This window comes from Podarcis erhardii (genome assembly GCF_964252035.2).
Source record: "Podarcis erhardii genome assembly, chromosome: 1".
NCBI lineage: Eukaryota > Metazoa > Chordata > Lepidosauria > Squamata > Lacertidae > Podarcis > Podarcis erhardii.
This window is the reverse complement of record NC_138497.1, coordinates 60,739,616-60,758,527: the sequence shown is the minus strand read 5'-3', so window position 1 is coordinate 60,758,527 and position 18,912 is coordinate 60,739,616. Positions and strand designations below refer to the sequence as shown.

General features: G+C 39.0%; 1 protein-coding gene and 1 long non-coding RNA gene across 9 annotated transcripts in view; one reads left to right on the top strand and one right to left on the bottom strand.

The window, feature by feature from the left end:
* NAV2 (neuron navigator 2) overlaps positions 1 to 18,912 on the bottom strand; it is a 559,460-nt gene that overhangs the window by 187,352 nt on the left and 353,196 nt on the right. For all 8 annotated transcript variants that reach the window (XM_081882207.1, XM_081882209.1, XM_081882202.1 and 5 more), the window contains exons 2-3: positions 12,880 to 12,997; positions 2,455 to 2,507 (exon numbers count right to left, since the gene is read on the bottom strand). In XM_081882207.1, coding sequence (XP_081738333.1) covers positions 2,455 to 2,507; positions 12,880 to 12,997 — 171 coding nt within the window. The remainder of the gene's footprint in view (positions 1 to 2,454; positions 2,508 to 12,879; positions 12,998 to 18,912) is intronic.
* The window catches only part of LOC309327507, a 36,398-nt gene that overhangs the window by 2,680 nt on the left and 14,806 nt on the right, over positions 1 to 18,912 (top strand). The window contains exon 2 of the long non-coding RNA XR_014150554.1: positions 6,257 to 6,409. This is a non-coding gene — a long non-coding RNA (uncharacterized lncRNA). The remainder of the gene's footprint in view (positions 1 to 6,256; positions 6,410 to 18,912) is intronic.

Sequence of the window (18,912 nt, the reverse complement as noted above, 5' to 3'; positions counted from 1 at the left end):
TTCAAACTGCCTCTTGAAGTCTTTAGGGTGTGATATTTCAGTAATCCCAAATTGAGATTAAATGAAACAAAAATTGGTGAGAATGTACAGCCACAGAGAAGCCAAAGGCACCCTCTCTATGAACATCTAGGCTCAGCTCTGCACACTTTAGATTCACCACTTTACCACAAGCACCACACAGTCACCACAGTTATTTCCTGTTCTTATTATAAGATAAATTTGTGGTTTCTTTGTCAAGGCTGCATTTCTTTCTGCCTGTCTGATATTACTGCTTGGATGTTCCACAGCTTCTTTCACTTTCCTCTGGCTACATCTCTCTTTCCTATCTTTTGGTTCAATTGTTCTGCTTTCTCCATCTTTCATGCTGGCCTGATACAGAAGTAGTGTTAAACTATGTGCTCTAATGAACGTTCTGTCACCTTTAAAAGCAAGTTTTACATCATTTTCACTCAGGTATCATTCGGCCTGTTTTATCACCTGTAACTCCTCAGTGTACTAAGGAGTAGCACAGGTCCTAAGCACAAGAAGGGGCACTGGGGAACAATTGTGTCAATGGCCTATCACATTTCACCGTTCCAAGGTGACATTAGAACCTCAACAGATTATTTATTCACTTATTTACCACTTAAATGCCATTCCTGTCAAAAAAATTCCTAGGGTATTTAGGAATCCAACAGATTTCATATGTCTCCAGAGGTGGACCATCTTAATGGAGCCACAACTTAGTGGAGGAACTGCCATTCTTGACCAGGAAATTGTCTGACTATGACAATGGGATTATCTCACCTCCTCCTATCTCCACACTATCACATTCATATCAGATGATTCAAAGACTAAGGGCAGGCAACAAAGTCCCATGGTTGTCATGAAGGCCATGAAATCTTGAGCTGGATCATTAACGGCAGTCTCAGTGTGAATGTTGAAGTTCCCCAAGACAATGGTCCTGAAGTTCTTCAGCATCATGCCTGAGACCACCTCAACCAGCTTCACTTTCCTAGGGTTAAGAATGCTTTCTGGCTGTGTTAGCCTTTTAGAAATGGTACCTGCATCTTTTTCAAAACTTAATCATTATTATTTTTATTTTAAAAAATCACTTTCATTTTATTAGCAAAACTTAAAAACCATCATAAAAACCATGAACCCCAAAGTCCTAGCTCCATATATTGAACACATAGTTCATTTATTTGAAATAGTTTTAATCCAGCCTTTATCAATACATGATAATAGGATGGGGTGCAATCACTTAAAAATCAAACATACAATCAGCATGCACCAAGATAAAGGGACCAGACAAAATCATAACCAGATTGGCAGTAGCAGAAAAGTTAACATACAACAGCAAAACTGGTCAATTTATTTTATCATCATAAAAGCCCACTGGAATAAGTTGCTGTTCAACCGTCACCTGAAACTACTCAAGAGATGGCACCGGAAACTACTCAGGATTGGCATCAGTCATATACCTGGGGGGCGGCATTCCATAATCAGGGTGCCATTGCAGAGTAATCCTAGTCTCTGGTTGCCACATAACAGATGTCCTTTGGGTGCAGAACAACTTAACTTTAATGCCATTAACTAAAGACAGGGCCTTCATTGAACATACAAGGGATAGGATAAAGCACTTTTTGAATCAGCCTTTAAGATAAAGGACGTTATTAATGTTATGTTTTTGATGGCTCAGCCAGCTGTACCATGTCATATAGTAATGTGACTTTAGTTCATCAATGAAAACTTCCCAGCCCTGGATGGAATTCAACACCACAGTATTACAAGCATTCCATTTGCATAAGGATATAAGCTTGCCAGACAGAATGATTCCCCTTTCCTTCCCGTCATGTGCTGTTTTTTTGAGTTATTCCCCCCCCCCCGAGTCTACTTCAGAGGGAATAGGGGGTGCACACAGGGGAAGGAGAGGGGGGGAAAGCTCCATTGTGCAAGCATATAGCATAGGAAAAATGTATAACTTTTAAACGAACGGTTCACATAACAAATATCAATGTAATAAATGCATTACATTGATGTATATTAAATGTATATTAAATGTTTGCATACTTTCCCCATACTATTTTTAAATATTCTATAAAATGAATTAAAAACTCTACGTCCAATACATTTGCATTAATATTCTAAACTGTGCTGCTAAACAAACCTATACAGTAGGGGTTGCAGCTAAGATTCAATTACAATGTTAAATACAAGTTAATAAACAGAAGATGCAATTATTGTAATTAATTTAATGATCTCCATGTGATCTGATTTGATATATTGTATGGCTGTGCAATAAAGCAATATTGGTTGATTGATTAAATGTTAAATATGCCATCATGTCTGCAGCTAAACCCAAACAGGTTTCTTCAGAAGTAAGTCCCACTGAGCTCAAAGAAACTCACTTCCTCTTAAGTATGCCTAGAGGAAAACACAGTGAAGACAAAACACATTTAATTTTTCACTTACCATTTGAGATCTATTCTTTGGACAGCCATTGATGTCTTCGATTTTCTCATTTGCTAAAAATGAACAGACAGAATTATTTCAAAACAAAACCTATTGTAAAGACACCTGGTGCAGTTATTCTCAGAGCACTTGTTGCAACTAAATCAAACAGCCTAGAGCTATGGTTGCCCAATCAAAACAAATGTGTGAAACACCCAGAGCCATCCGGTGAAATTCTTCTTCTGAGCCATTCCTCTAGAGACAGCTGGAGAAGGTCACCACCATTTCAAAAAGAGACAACTGGGCTGACAGCAATTCTTAAAGTGATGGGTAATCTTTGCCAGACTGATTGTTTCAAATCTGGAAGCCACATCACTCTTTATGCATGAGTGCATGGCTGGTTTGCTTAATAAGCCATGCAGATGTACAAGTCAGATGTAAATAAATTAAATTTTTTTTTAACTTCTCATTTACTTTACAAGCAGTGGGTGAAGTCTGTTGTTGATGACACATTTCCAAGATCTAGCAACTAACCTGAACCTACAAAGTATAAATGCACATGGTGCAAATATATTCCGCTACTGTGCAATTTAGTCCAGAGGTGTTTTTTTTTATAAGTATTTATTAAGATTTTCCAATTTTATACACAAAGAAAAACAATTAACAAAAGAGAAAAAAAGCAGAAATACACATTTAAATACAAAACAAAACAAATATAATTCCCAATTCTTATTTCCATTACCTTATATCCCGGACCTCCTCTCACCTCCCCCTTTTGTATTCCAGTTCAAATTCTTAATTTAGCAAAATCCTTGTTGCAACATTGATATAACTTATTTTAACTTATTATGCCACCTTTACATTACAGCTGGTAACCATTTAATTTCTGTCCAACATCATTCTAGCTTTCATTAATTTTGCACCATTTGTGTAGATAGTCTTTAAATTTACTCCAATCTTCTTCTGCCGACTCTTTCCCCTGGTCTCGGATTCTGCCAGTCATTTCCGCCAATCCCATGTATTCGATCATCTTCATCTGCCATTCCTCCAGAGTGGGTAAATCTTGTGTTTTCCAGTATTTTGCGATGAGAATTCTTGCTGCTGTTGTCGCGTACATAAAGAAAGTTCTGTCCTTCTTTAGTACCATTTGGCCAACCATTCCCAGAAGAAAGGCCTCTGGTTTTTTCAAGAAAGTGTACTTAAGTACCTTTTTCAATTCATTATAAATCATTTCCCAGAAGGCCTTAATCCTTGGGCACGTCCACCAAAGGTGAAAGAATGTACCTTCAGTCTCTTTACATTTCCAACATTTATTATCGGGCAAATGATAAATTTTTGCAAGCTTGACTGGGGTCATGTACCACCTATAAATCATTTTCATAATATTCTCTCTTAAGGCATTGCATGCCGTAAATTTCAAACCGGTGGTCCATAACTGTTCCCAGTCAGCAAACATAATGTTATGTCCAACATCTTGTGCCCATTTAATCATAGCAGACTTCACCGTTTCATCCTGAGTATTCCATTTCAACAGCAAGTTGTACATCTTTCACAAATTCTTAGTTTTAGGTTCTAACAATTCTGTTTCTAATTTCGATTTTTCCACTTGGAATCCGATTTTTTTATCCAATTTATAAACTTCCATTATCTGGTAATAATGAAGCCAATCTTGTACTTTACTCTTTAATTTCTCAAAGCTCTGCAATTTCCATTTGTCTAGTCCAGAGGTGTTGATGGTACTCAATATTCTGATTCACAGGATTCCACAATCTAGTTTACCAGAAAGTTGTAACCTCTAGTACGTTGTACATGCAGAAGGGCCCTCTTCCATTACTGCCAGATGTGCAGCCACTGAGAGCCCAGAGAACACGCTGGCATCAGGAGGTGTGGCCAGTGGGCACACTCCCACTCACATGGACATCCAGTGACTCAACTCACAAGTTTCACACAGGCCATTAGTGACAAAACATTGGCTTCATTCACACATCATAGTAAGCCGCAGTCTAAGAAAAACTATGGTTTACCACAGTGTGATGTGCACACTGGTCAATCGTGGCCACTTTGCTCCTCTCCGGAGACAGCTCAAAAACAAACTGTGGAGTGGCTGGCTTACTGTTCTGTGTGAACCAGCACTTGAGGCTTGTTTCTCTTGAAGTCAAAGTTTGTTCTTGGCTTCGTGTTGTGTGGGTTCACACGTAGTGGTAAGCCAAACACTGTACAGTGGTACCTCGGGTTACATACGCTTCAGGTTACATACGCTTCAGGTTACAGACTCCGCTAACCCAGAAACAGTGCTTCAGGTTAAGAACTTTGCTTCAGGATGAGAACAGAAATCGGGCTCCGGCAGCACGGCAGCAGCAGGAAGCCCCATCAGCTAAAGTGGTGCTTCAGGTTAAGAACAGTTTCAGGTTAAGTACGGACCTCCGGAACAAATTAAGTTCTTAACCCGAGGTACCACTGTATTATTTGTTTTCTGGCTCTGGTCAGGGTAGACCAAAGCAAGCATGATTCGGCACCATGCACCAGCACTCCACTCATTCGTGGTAAGCCACAGGTTATTTCTAGCCATGGCTTACTGTTACAAGGAAAGAGGGCAGTAGGTTAGCCAATGGCTTCAAAGTGGGAGAGAAAGCAGAGAAAGAAATAGTAAGAGTGGTAGACAATTATTTTAATATTCAAGATGGCTCGAGAGATATATCTTGCTCAAACAACTTCAAATAAACCATGTATCTTCAACCTTTTCAGACCCAGGACCCATATTTAACCCAAACATGCATTTGGGACCCATTTCTCAATCTTTTACCATATAGCTGTATGGTGGTAGCCTTCTGTGACCCACCTTGCATCAGGGTACATGATCCACCAGTTGAAGACCAGTGATTTACACTATAGGTATAGGTTTGGATTCTAACTGCAGTCTTTCAGACACAAGTACAGCATATCATCCAGTAGAACACACTAGTCCCCTACTTTTAGGGCAAAAAACTATCAGTTTAAGCAGCATAGTATACAGATATTAAACAGATCTCTGTGCATCAGCTCTCTAGCATAACAAGAACAAAATAATTGCATGGCAGAAATATCTACATTCGCAAACAATATTTCTGTTTTCTCCCACTATATTTACTACATGCTACACATACATAAATATGGCAACTGGGTGAAAACATGCCTTAACAAAAATAATGGTCTTTTTAAGTACTCATTCCATACATTCTCAGATGATGAATTATGGCTTCTTTCTTCTTCATGTCAAAAGAGCAAATTAAATGGCTTAACTCCACATTAAAGCAGACTGTGGATTGGCCTAACTTTTGCTTCTCGTACACTGAGCGGATCAAAAACTGGAAGGCAGCCTAAAAGAGTGCTTTTCTTCAACTCTTTGGTGACAGGCACATTCCAAGACTACTAGCTTCTACATGGAGACGCAGAGTATTAAATGTATATGGCAACATCTCCTCTATGCTATAAGTGACAGTGAAGTATTCCTGAAATAGCTTTGCTGGGCAGCTGCTGGTTTCTCCAAACTTATATATAGAAATGAAAAGTCACCAGCAAACAAAATCCCTTACATCTGCCAGCAGCATTTTGCAGGCTGTCTGTAGGTAGGATGAACCTTGCTTGGTCCTGCTTTTGCATGGATCATACCATATTCACAACTAGATAAGTACATTTAGGAGGCTGTCTATCCATAGTTAGCAGAAAGTTTTATCAGACTACCATGCTCTCCACTTCCCTTCAATCATAAAATACAACCATATGCCATGAAAGGAGGGGCTTTCAAACACTAATGTCATGTTCAATCTGTTCCTTTCCCATGTAGGAGTCGGGGGTGGAATCCAAAGGAGTGAGAGAATGGAGTACGAGTAGTGAAAGCACTAAGACCAGGCAGTCAAAACCATGGCTCTCCTCTCACAAAAAGAAAGGGGGGGGGGCATGAGCTGTGCAGTGTAGGACCTGGAAACTCACACAAGAGGTACTGCTGCATATGAGCCATGATTAATGCTCCCCTGCTGGTCTCAGCAAAGCTTGATGATAACGCATGCTGATGGCTTTGAGAATGTGGTAGCAGCTGAAAGCTGTCTTTTGGGTGTTCACAATTCAAAATAATAATCACACTAATAGGGTGTGTTAGGGTCTTTTAAAAAAATGCTCATTCCAGTGAATTTCTTCCAAAATTATTATGACTCTTGCAAGTCCTGGAAGTGTGTGTGTGTGTGTGCGCGCGCGCGCGTGCACACATACGTGCGCACACACTTGCATAAACTGCCTGTTGGCTTGGGAGATATAGCTTGAGCAAGAGATTTGTCATGCTGTTCTGATTCATCTACACAGTTCTTATATTCTTCTGGAGGTCATTTTGCTTCTTTATAAAGTGCCCTCATTCATAAAGAGCTGCATTATACATTTTATTCACATTAAAAGTAAATTTGCTTTATAGTTTTTTTTTCTTATTTCCCCCCCAATATGCAGTCTGTATGAAAGTGGATCTTTTCTGTACTGATTAAAAATCCACTTCAAGTTTTCCACAAGCTCTAGTATATCAGAATCTGGAGATGTTCCAATCCAGGTTTTATTGTGGACTGAGTCTTTCCATTGCCTATTAACAACATTCATTTACAGAAGAGCTAAAATATGACTTTAGGGTCATGTGTGGAAAGGTTCTAAGTGGTAATTTTGACTGGTATGAAGTGCAACAGTACTAAGGATGTTGGTGAACATGGAGCATACAGTAGTGAGTCAATAGCAGTCTTCTCAAAATCTTGGAAAATATGAAGACATACTGAAAGTTTATGTTCGTGCTGCCCCTGCCAGTTTAATCCTTGCACGTCTCTAGTCATCATAGAATTGTCCAAGAAAAACAAAACAGTTCTGATTGTCTTTTTTAAAAGAATAACAATACTAGAGACAGGATAACACTCCCTCCTCCCCAAGAAACTTGAACAAGAAGTAAGCTGTTCACTCTTCTTTCCATTCATCACAAAACTGGCAGCAAACAAGTATATTTTCCCTCTTCAGATTGCCTTAAAACAATGGATTAAGTATTGCGAAGTACCTTCGCCAGGACTCCTGAACAAATTCCAGACAAACCATGTTTGTCTGTAGCAAGAAAATTCCAGACAAACCACATTTGTAGCAAGAAAAAGGCAACACACACAAACACACACACCACCACCACTAAGTAACCCATGGTATTTTAGGTCATGTTCATATATACAGGTGGGGGTTATGTTCTGGGCCCCGACATGCATAAGTGAAATTGCATAAACAGGGGAGCAGCCTCTAAATGCCTATTTCACCCTGCTCTCCAGCTCTCTCTCCAATCCAGACCAAAATATCTAGAGCTCTGGGGTTATCTTTCTGGATGAGTTGTGATGTTGTAGCTTCCATTTCATTAGCTATACTGAAACTGTGATCACAATCACTATAGGTGCATATTATCACCTCAGATGTGACAATGATATTCACTTTGCCTACAGCTAGTATATGGGATACAAATGACTACAATTTTTTAGTGTCAAATTGAGAGATTAAAATAGGAGCAGCTGTGCTTAAAGATGAGTTTTCTTTTTAATGGAAATAGGTGGTGGTGGAATCTTACGTATTAACAATTCAGTGTTCTTAAACAACTGAACCCAAACATATTAAAGCAATGAGAAGAAGAAATGGAAAAAGAGAATCAAGTCAAGTGTTCCTCCTCTTGAAAATATACAACTTTCTTTCCTGTCTTTGTTATATTTTTCATGGGTAAAAACTATTGGTCTGCATGGAAGGCAAGATTTGGTTTGCATTCTGTTTTGGAAAATGGGTCAATTCACAAACACCTCAGCTTTGAGTATCACTTGCTTTGCCTTGGGTCTGAATCCTTGCTTTAGAAAATCAAAGATTTCAGATGTATATGCATTGACTAACATGAAGAAATACACAAGGGGAAACCTTTTTACTTTCTTTTCAGAACTAGGTGAACTTTTCAGGAACAGGAACAGTTTCTGAGTTAATGGGGCTGCCAAATTGCATATAAATATGTGTAGGAGGTTTTTTGGTGTTGAAATTTACAGTTTGAGGGTTTGTTTTTAAAGTGAAACTTATAACAGAAAAGTTATAGGAAGAATTGGATGGAATTTGCAGACATAGCCACCCCTTCTGAAAAGATGAAGCTTGCTAAATTTCAGGCAAAAGGGTTTTTATGCAAAAGTCTTGGGGAAGTAGATTTTCATACCTAACCCATATGTGATTCTGGGGGCACTTTTTATGAAAATGGCATACACAGCACAGGTAACCCTAGGTTAGTAACTTCCAAAATTTCAGAAAGATAGGTGCAGGGGTTATGGAATTATGGTGAATGAAAACCCATGCAAGACTGTGCTTTTGCTTTATGTTCATTTAACAGTAAGTGGTAAGTTCCTTCTACATTCTATCCTGTTCTGCTGGGACTGGGGCCCTTGGGGATACATGGTAATGAATACCAGAGCCTCTTCCATTCCAGGTCTGGTTTGGTGGAAGGCAAAGCAAATCAGGACCCTGGGCAGCTCCTGGTAGGCCCTGCTAGTTGAGTTTGGGAACTGATGCATTAGCTGAAACAGAGTCCTCTGCAGGCAGTGCAATATTCTTGTTGAAGTTAGGAAACAAGAATTGTACACCGTGTTCAACCTTTAGTCACACCATAGTTTTGTATAACAGCAGGTAAAGGTAAAGGACCCCTGGATGGTTACGTCCAGTCAAATTCGATTATTAGGTTCACTTTCAGGCTGAGGGAGTAGACAGTTTTCCCGGGTCAAGTGGCCAGTGCACGGAACACTGTGATGAGTGCCAGAGTGCATGGAAATGCTGTTTACCTTCCCACCGCAGCAGTCCATATTTATCTACTGTGCTGGTATGCCTTCAAACTGCTAGGTTGGCAGGAGCTTACCCTGCTGCATAGATTCGAACTGCTGACCTTAGCAGTTTTATTTTCAGTTCCTTTCCTAATTATCACTAACCTGGGATTCACCTTTTTCACAGCTGCCACAGCTGGGTTGTCATCTTCATCAAGCTATGCACTATGAGCCCAATGTCTCATTCTTGGTCAGTCACCATCAGTTTAGACTCTAATAACCTATTTGTGAAGTTAGGATTCCCCCCTCCTCCAATATGCATCACTTTACTCTTGCCTGCATTGAATTACAGCTGCCATTTTAATGCTCATTCATTTAGTATGACAAGAGCATTTGGTGTTCCTCAGAACCCCATTTTTGCAACTGAATCCATTTTTGGGGTTCTGGCGGCTTCACTGATCATCCCTAACTCTAGATCATTTAGGAGGAAGTTAAAAACCAGAAAATACTGCTGAGATTCTCATTTTAAAGTCTTCTTTTGACAATGTGTATCTGTATTTTTGTGTGTGCTTAAATTTTGGGGTTAACTTTTAAAATTGGGTTAGGAATGTGTAAATTAATCAGATATTAATATATTAAAAAGTTGTTGGTGAAAGGAACAGACTAGCTAAAGCATGATGGATGTTGATGAAATTGCATATATGTCACCCATGTCCAGGCAATGTGAGAGAAAAGAAGTGAATGAGGTCAAAGATGGACCACCCCTGAAGCCTCTTGCTAGTGAAGACCCACTATGTCTCTTTTAGTGCTTTTGGCAGAAAATGTCAAATGCCAAAGTTCTTCTCTTGTTCATTCTAATTTGTGCTAATGGACTTCTTGAGTGTTCAGCTCACTGCGATTTCATCCATGTGGGCAACAAGACCATATGGATGGATCACTAAAGGAAATAATGAACTTGACAAACTGGCAAAAGTGGAAGAAGAGCAGGAAACACTCCAGTGCTGTGAGCTGCAGTACATCCCCAGTTTCTGCAGATTGCAACCTGAGCTGATGATGGAGCTTTTATCACTACATATGGAGCTTTTATCACTACAGTACTGAGAAAATAAATATACCCAGCTTATTCAGTTGCAATAATCTTCAAGGTTAACGAGGCCCATGCTATTTAACAAACAAGTGAGGGCTGGTTTATGCAACCAAGTACATCATTTGATTTCTCTAGAGTTGCTCACTGTGCTCCTCATATAGGCAGACTGGAAGCTGCATGTACAAACTGAGGCTCAAAAACAACACAGTATGCTGAGTGCATAGCAAGCAGTTAAGTGTCTTGCTTTTCTTAAATTAATTACAGCTGTAGAGAATCCCTGATTGTTATCAAGATCACAGCATCCACAGAGAGGAGGTTTATCTCCCCCCAGTTCCCCAAGAAATTCTACTCTGGACAGCTATGGGTTATAGTAAAAAAAAAGTTTTATTTATTTCATTAAAATTATATACCACTTGATTGTTTTAAAAAACCCTCAAAGTGGTTTGCAGAAAAAATAAAACAACGAAATTATCAATAAAAACTGTTAAAAGTAACAATTTTAAACCTTCAAAAATATTGACAATCAATAATGAGCCAAAAAACCCTGATTAAAACATGTCAATATTCTGTATGTCTGCATAAAAAAGGTATAAAGGTACAGACCCCTGACAGTTAAGTCCAGTTGCGAACAACTCTGGGGTTGTGGCGCTCATCTCGCTTTACTGGCCGAGGGAGCTGGCATTTGTCCGCAGACATGTGGCCAGCATGACTAAGCTGCTTCTGGCAAAACCAGAGCAGCGCATGGAAACGCCGTTTACCTTCCCACCGGAGCAGTGTCTATCTACTTGCACTTTGACATGCTTTCAAACTCCTAGGTTGGCAGGAGCTGGAACTGAACAACAGGAGCTCACCCCGTCATGGGGATTCAAACCGCCGACCGTCTGATCAGCAAGCTCAAGGCTCAGTGGTTTACACCACAGTGCCACTCGTGTCCCAAGTCTGCATAGACTTGCTTAAATAAAAATGTTGTTGGCAGGCACTGAAAAGAGCTGGTGTGTCTTCCTGGCGTCAACAGGCAGGGAGTTCCAAAGTTTTGGTGCTGTCATGCTAAAAGGCTGATTTCTTACAAATACAGAATGAGTATTATGTGGTATCTGTAACATTCCAGATCTGCAGATCAGAGTGGTTGAGTCTGAAAATATCTTGCAGGTAAACTAGTCCCAAACTATTAATGAGTTTAAATACTATATTAGCACCTTGAACTTGACCTAGTGACCAATCAGCAAACAGTGCAGATTTCTGAGTTCAGGAATTATATGCTGACAAGGTCTCACTCCTGTCAACAGCTGTGCTGCAGCATTCTGCAATAACACCAGTTTTGGGGTCAAATGCAAGGGAAGCCCAACATAGAGAGCACTGTGGTGATCCATTAGTTCCCATCACTGTTAATAAGAACTACTTCTTCATCTTTTTACTAAAACTCATAGCTGGACAGGGGGGATTTCTTTTTTTGGGGGGGGGACAGCAAGGGAGACAAAGGATAAACTTCCACTCCCTGCATGCTGCAATCTCAAAACCAAACAAACAATCACCACTGCTGCAATTAATTTAAGAAAAAGAAGAACCATAGCATCAAGTATAACAGCTACTTTGGCCCTGACTCTATGAGGAAAAAACTTTGTATTTGAAGTGATATGAAATTTCTATCTTATATTGATTCTGTGATTGAAGGTGTAATTACCAAGTGATGAACTTGAATTTGTGAACCAGAATTTAAGAGTGCAATCCTATGCATGTCTGCTCAGTTGTGCCACTGAATTCAATGGGACATCCCCAGGCAACTGTATAGGATGGTAACATTAGAAACTTACAGTATTTTCAAGGATCTGCTAGTTCTTGCACTTAGATCTCTACTTTGATTCATATTTAAATCTCAGATTTAAGTTTATTTTTTGTAAAACTGAAATAATAATAATAATAATATATAATATATGAATTGCTTCTTATGAAGCATCTCAAAGCAATTTCACAATCCAGAATAGAAATGTTAAGAACTCTGTGCATAAACACTACCATCTAATACCCACTTCTGAAGCCAAAACTACAGCAGACAGCTAGCTAACTCATCAATTATTTCAATATTAATCAAAAAGAAAAGAGGAAATAATAAAAAATGGAATGCTCAATAGCAGTTATTTTAAAATCCAATGTGACTGTTATAAAGTTTGTCATCAGCTTCTTTTTGGCTTTAGTTGTGTGCATGATATACTGCTTTGACAGATCTTTTCAGCAACAAATAATTACCACAAACCATTCCCATGATTTTTTTAAAAAATGCAACTAATAATTACAGCATGCATGCCCATAGCACTATCTATATGATTTTAGAAAGATTTTTTCCCCAGATAATTATTATTATGAACACTATATCTGACTTTCTAAGCTATTGTACTATGATTTTATGTGTGCACTGCCTTTAAAGGCTGTTTTGGCCCTGCAAAGCAGCACAAAAATATTTCATTAAACATATTTGCTTTTTCACAGAAAAAATGCTCCTGATGAGACAATTGTGGCTGTGAGGTAACAAAAGGCAAATTTACTTACCTACTACCTGGATGATTTCAGCCAGTAAAACTCCGTCAGTCACATCTTGTTGCAGATCTTTTATCAAACGTTTATGACCAGATTTTGCTAGATAGTGATTGGCCCAGTCTGTATAAATCTGTAAAAAGCAGAGAAGGGATTAAAAGATACGTATTAATCACATTGTCTAATTAGCTTTTTAAACCATAATTTTATCAAGCAAACTAGCTAAAGCCAACCACCAAGGTTTGCAATCCCTGGACTATAACGTTTCTCTTCTTTTTCCCTGAGCTGATAGAAACAAAGTTAGCAACATTAAAATTCAAGGCATTGTGCTAATCAAGTATTCAGCTTATTATAGCAGGTCTTTCTTGTATAGAGAAATTTGACATCAGAGCTGGAGGAAACTAAAGAAAGCTTCTAAACATGCTAAAGCCTGAATGGGTTATCAGACATGGAACTAAACAGTCTGCAAGAGAGACTGGGCTGAATTTCTCTATTTATGCTAAAGAATTCAATGTCCTAGTACCGAAAAAGCTGAAGCATATTTTTTTGCAGCAAACGTTAGACATTTTTACATTTAAAAAAATTCTGTAAATGATCCACAGTATTTTTAAATCAGTTGGATTTATTTAAATTGCTAAAGTCTTTTTGGATGCAAATAGCAAGAAACCTAAATGATATTGCTATTTACTTTACATGTGAAACATTCTCCTTACACATTAGCAGCTCACAGTTCCAAAGCTGGTATCCCAAATTAGATTTGTGAAACATATATTCCATTCATCCTAAAATAACCTCATATATCTATGGATATCTTCACTGGTAACGCCTAATATTGTTTCTAAAGGATTTATATATTAATCCTGAATATACTTTGCAATTTTTCTATGTGAGGACTTCAGAAAGAAATTGGAAACGTTCCTACTTTGATAACATTCATATCCAAGTTATATTCCATTTTTTAAAAAATATCCTATGTATTAAAGATATAGCCATTTTTCAAATGGCTGACAGTACTGCACTAATTGGTGACATAACCTGAATAACCTTTGTATGGTAATTCTATCCTGCTCATAAAATATAAGACATTTGCTTGCATTATTTTTAAGAATGCAAAAGCACATATAGACCAGAGACGAGATATTTGATCACTGCAGAGTTGTATTGCATGTTGCAAAAACATTCTTAGGGAACAAGCTCTTTTAGTCAAGAAAGAATATTGTGTTTAAACACAATTCTTCAAAGAAAAGTCAGCCATCTTCACACCCCAGAAAGAACCATGTGGCAGGGGGCAGACTGTGGTTATATGGTACCCTGAGTGTTGCAAAATTTGGTGCCCCCCAATATTTCTTATTTTCATGCCCTCCTTCCTCTCACCTTCCATTCTGCACCCCCTTGTCTTGGCACCCTGGGGCGGGGGGCGGGGGGGACCACCAGCACCACCATAAATCCAGTGTTGCATGGATACACTGGCAACTATCTGTATGTAGTGGTAAAATGTGCTTTGGAACATTTATAATGACATCGAAGAATTCATTGGTAAATGCTGTCCAAATAACAGTAATTCATCAGATCTAGGCAGACAGGATGAATGATGTTTAGCAGGTCATTTCATTTTGTCACTGCTATGATTTTCATATTTTTAATCAAAGCCGCCCCCACCCCCTTCATGCAACCATCCTCTTGTCATATCACTTTTACATCACTCTTGGAAACCTAGTTCTTTAATGCACTGGAAAGATTAACTAAACGTAATACCAAAAAAACCTGCTACTAATAAAGCAGTTGATAGAATTACAATGAACAACTTTGTTATTTAGTTACAAGCTCAGATAGACACAGAATGCTCAGCATATTAGCCAAAAAGAAAATAGTTTAGATATGAGCTGATACAGTCTAGAAAATGACAGGGAGAAAGCTACATCTTGACACATTTGAAAATGAGAATTGTTATTAATATCATCCATTTGCTGAATACAAAATTATTCGACCATATGCATATTTGAATCTAATAGAATTATTTGTAGTGGAAGGAAGAGATGTTGCCTGTGTTTTTGCTTTACAGCACAATTCTATGAATGCTAAATTGCCAAGGACGTAGCTCATTTTAAGCAACACCTTACTTTACATGAATTGCAAGGTCTTCTTGCACACATTAAACTAATTATGGAAGCATTGCAGGATATAGGCAAGAGATTGCTTGAGTTTGCAGCTTCCTCCAGTTTTGCAAGACCCTAGGAATTTCACCAATCTAGCCCTAGCTCAGTTATTGCAGAGGATAGCATAATGTGATGCCCAGCACTTCCTCATCGTCCATTGATAAACCAGTCAAAATCTGCATTGCAATTGACAAGTTCAAGTGGCTGAAAAGATCAACAAATAGATAGACACAGTGACAGAACTGGGAATATTATGCTTATTACTGTTTATAACAACAACAACAACAACAACAACAACAAACAACAATCTATTTATCAATTTTTAACAAGACATTAAGGAACTGAATCTAGGCAAAAACTCTGAAGAATTGCACAGAGTTCTGAAAAAGTGTTATAATGAATCAAACCATGAGTTCATCAACCCTGGAACTGTCCACTCATGACTGGCAGTGCAGTCCAAAGTCTCAAGCCCAGACTTTCTCCAGTTCTTCTACCAGAGATTATTTTAACTGGATATACAAGAAATTAAAATTGTGACTTTCTGCAGGCAAAGCAAGTGCCTTGCCAGCAAGGGACAAGCAAGATTTGAGAGTGGCAGTTTCCACCTCTAGCTTACTCTTCACATAGTTTCTGTCTACTACCTCAAGTGCTTTCCTCCATCCCAGTCAAGTTTTCAGGTAGGGCTGTAGCTTATTGATAGAGCATCTGTGTTTGCTGTTCCATGCTTTCCAGATTCAATCCCTGGAATTTCTAGGTAAGGCTAGGGTAGACTCCTGTCTGAAATCCCGGAGAGCTAGATGTTGCTGAACTATAACTCCCATCATACCCAACAAGCATGGCCAATGACCAGGAATGATGGGAGTTGTAATTCAACAACATATGGATAGCCCAAGGTACTCTGCACCTGCTGTAGACTAGTGCTCTGGCTCAGCAAAAGACACCTTTCAATGTTTCCCTTGTTCATCGGATAATGAAAGTGACTTAGGCTGGTGGGGGTGGGAGGGTAGGGATGGAGAAGTACTTGGGGAGAGGAGCTATAATTGGCAAGAAAGGACAATACTTTACTTATGCTCCAATTCTGGCTGTTCAGAATTGAACCCCCTGCCTCTCATTCTGCATTATTGCTGCCATCCAATATGGACCTTCTGTTCCCTGTAGATTTTTTTCAAATGATGCTAAAAACATGTATTCATGAATTTAAAAAAACTACTATTAAATCACAACAGTTGCCTCTAACACATAAATTATGAAAGAGCTATATGTGAAAAAGAGTTCCACGCACAGCCTTTTCATACTCTGAGTTTGAATTAGGGATGTGCCAGGTCAATGTTGTTTTTCCAAATATAACCCAGGATTTTTAAGTTCACTGCTGAAAGACTAAAGACAGAGCAATCAAAGTTCTGACAGATGACCTCATAAAGTCAATATAAACAGGACACTGCCTGTAAGAAAACAAGAGTAAGACCTAAGGAAACAACTATATTTTAAAATTCGGAAGCTTAAAGGCACAACTTGGGGAAAATATGTAAGGGTGGCTGTCAAACATGTGGCCTTGTCAAATGCTTTGACTGTCACACGCCCACAACTTTTGGAGGGCCCAGAACAATGACCTGGTTATGACAGGTGAACTGGATTTATTCAGTAGACAAAAGACTCTTCTATCATGGGCACAAAAGTTCCCATGGAATTTTTGTTAAAAACTAAGCACATTTATTTACCCTTAGTTTCATCAAGCTGACAAACTCATTAATCAAGCGCTGAGCTGAACTTCAATTTCTTAAAAGCTTAAAAGAGTGACATGATAAATGAGCAAGAGGCCCGCTCAGGAAATATGCTTTACTTGACGAGAGAAGGGGTGGGGTGGGGAAAGAAACCTACCAAACCATGGTTTCACTTGAGTAAACCTCCACTGGGATCCTAGTCACTGGGACTTTTCATTTTAGAGAAAAGGTGAGGAAGAGGCAGGATGACAGAAATGTATAAAATAATACAGGTAAGGAGGCAGAGGATAGACAGAAGCTTTTCTTCATCTTTCTAGAACTTGTGGACATTCAGTGAAGCTAAATGCTGGAAGACTCAGAGCAGACGCAAGAAAGTATTTCTTCACAGAGTGCATGGTTAAAATATGGATTCTGCTTCTATGAGAGGTAATGATGGCCGCCAGTGTGGGTAGCTTTAAAAATGGATTGGACAGACTCATGGAGGATAAAGCTATCAACTGCTACAAGTCATGATGGCTATGCTCTGCCTCCACTTTCAGGTTATTATGCACCTGAATAGCTAATGCTGGAAAGCACAGAAGGGGAGAGTTCTCAGGTCCTGCTTGCAAACTTGTCACAGACATCTAGTTTTCCACTATGAGAACAGGATGCTGAATTAGATGGGCCTTTGGTCTCATCCAGCAAGCTATTCTTTTGTCTTTGTTCATACAGATGAGGGCTGCGTTATAAATATTTTTAATTAAAAAATAAATCAAGAACAAATAAGAATGGTTTATACATACATAAGTGCAGAACAAATGTGCATTTGGAAGCTCCCTTGGAAATTTTTATTTGTCACACACAACTACTTTCTGTAATGAAATGCCTGTGTTCCTGACTTTGCTTCTCATTGCCAGTTACTAACAATGAAATGCATTTTCTTCTGCTGTCCCTCTGAACATTTTCCTTTGAAGAGATGTGTGTGAATCAGACACTCATGAGTATGACTCAAGGAGATACCACAGTAACAGCTGAGCACTGTATTTTTGATAGTAAATACCATAATTAGAACTGACTAAAGAGTGTGCTCCGCTCCTTGATGGCTGACAAGGTTAGTCACAGAAAAAAGCCCCGCAAAAGAAAAGAAAAGAAAAGCATGTGTTAAAATGCAGTGCCTCTCATGGTGCTATCTAAAACCACAAGGGACTGTTGAGATTCACACTATGCTTAAACTTAGCATCAGCACTTTGAGGTGATCCTCACAGGAACATTCACATTTCCTGTTTGTCACAATCCCAAGTGCAAAATAAAGTGTAAAACACAGCCCTGGTCAAAACTTAATTTACCTAAAGGGTACGTAATTTTAAATTGGGAGTGAGAGAAGATGCCTCTGCCTTAAACTCCCACTCCCTGTTGCCATCAAATTCTGAAGCTACAAGATGCCACGCTTGTCTCAACTCTTTTCACTCTCAGTTGGTGCTAAATAATCCCCATGGGGCTGAACTTGGCTTAGGAACTTCCAGTTACTTGACTCCTATTTTAAAGTATTGTCAACTGGTACTTTTGCTTTTGAATACCTTGCTGCTGAATCATATTTTAACGTCAATGTTCTCTCTGTTGGCCTCTTAGTTGAGTAATGTAGTGCTTAAAGTGTTGGATTAGGACGTGGTATGCCAGTGTTGGATGGTATATCAAATTCTCACACAGGCATGATGAAGTTCATTGAGTGATCTTGGGCCAATCACTACCTTGCAGCCTAACCTGCTTCACAGGGTTGCTGTGAAGAAAAACAGGAAGGGGAGAGGTGGGAATTCTGTTCTTTTGAGTGTGTTTGTTCTACTTGAGAGAAGGACACCTTCTATCAGGGAAAGTTGTCTTTTCCTGGGCTAGGACCACAATCCAGGATTCCTCTTAAGCCCCTGCCAGAGCTTGTTCCCCTTTCACAAAGAGAAGAAGTCATCTGGGGAATGAAGGAATGGGCCCCTTCTTCTGAAATTCCATTAGGAGACTTTCTCCATGCTAAGTGTCCTCTCCCACTTGAGCAAACAAGACAACCGCTGAGGAATGATGGAATAACAATATAACAAGTAACTGTGCTACAATTTTTTTATTAGTTCTTAATTTTTAACATTTATTTAAACTTACTTAACTAATACGCTTTTAATTAAACTTGGGGGGGGGGGGGAGAAGCC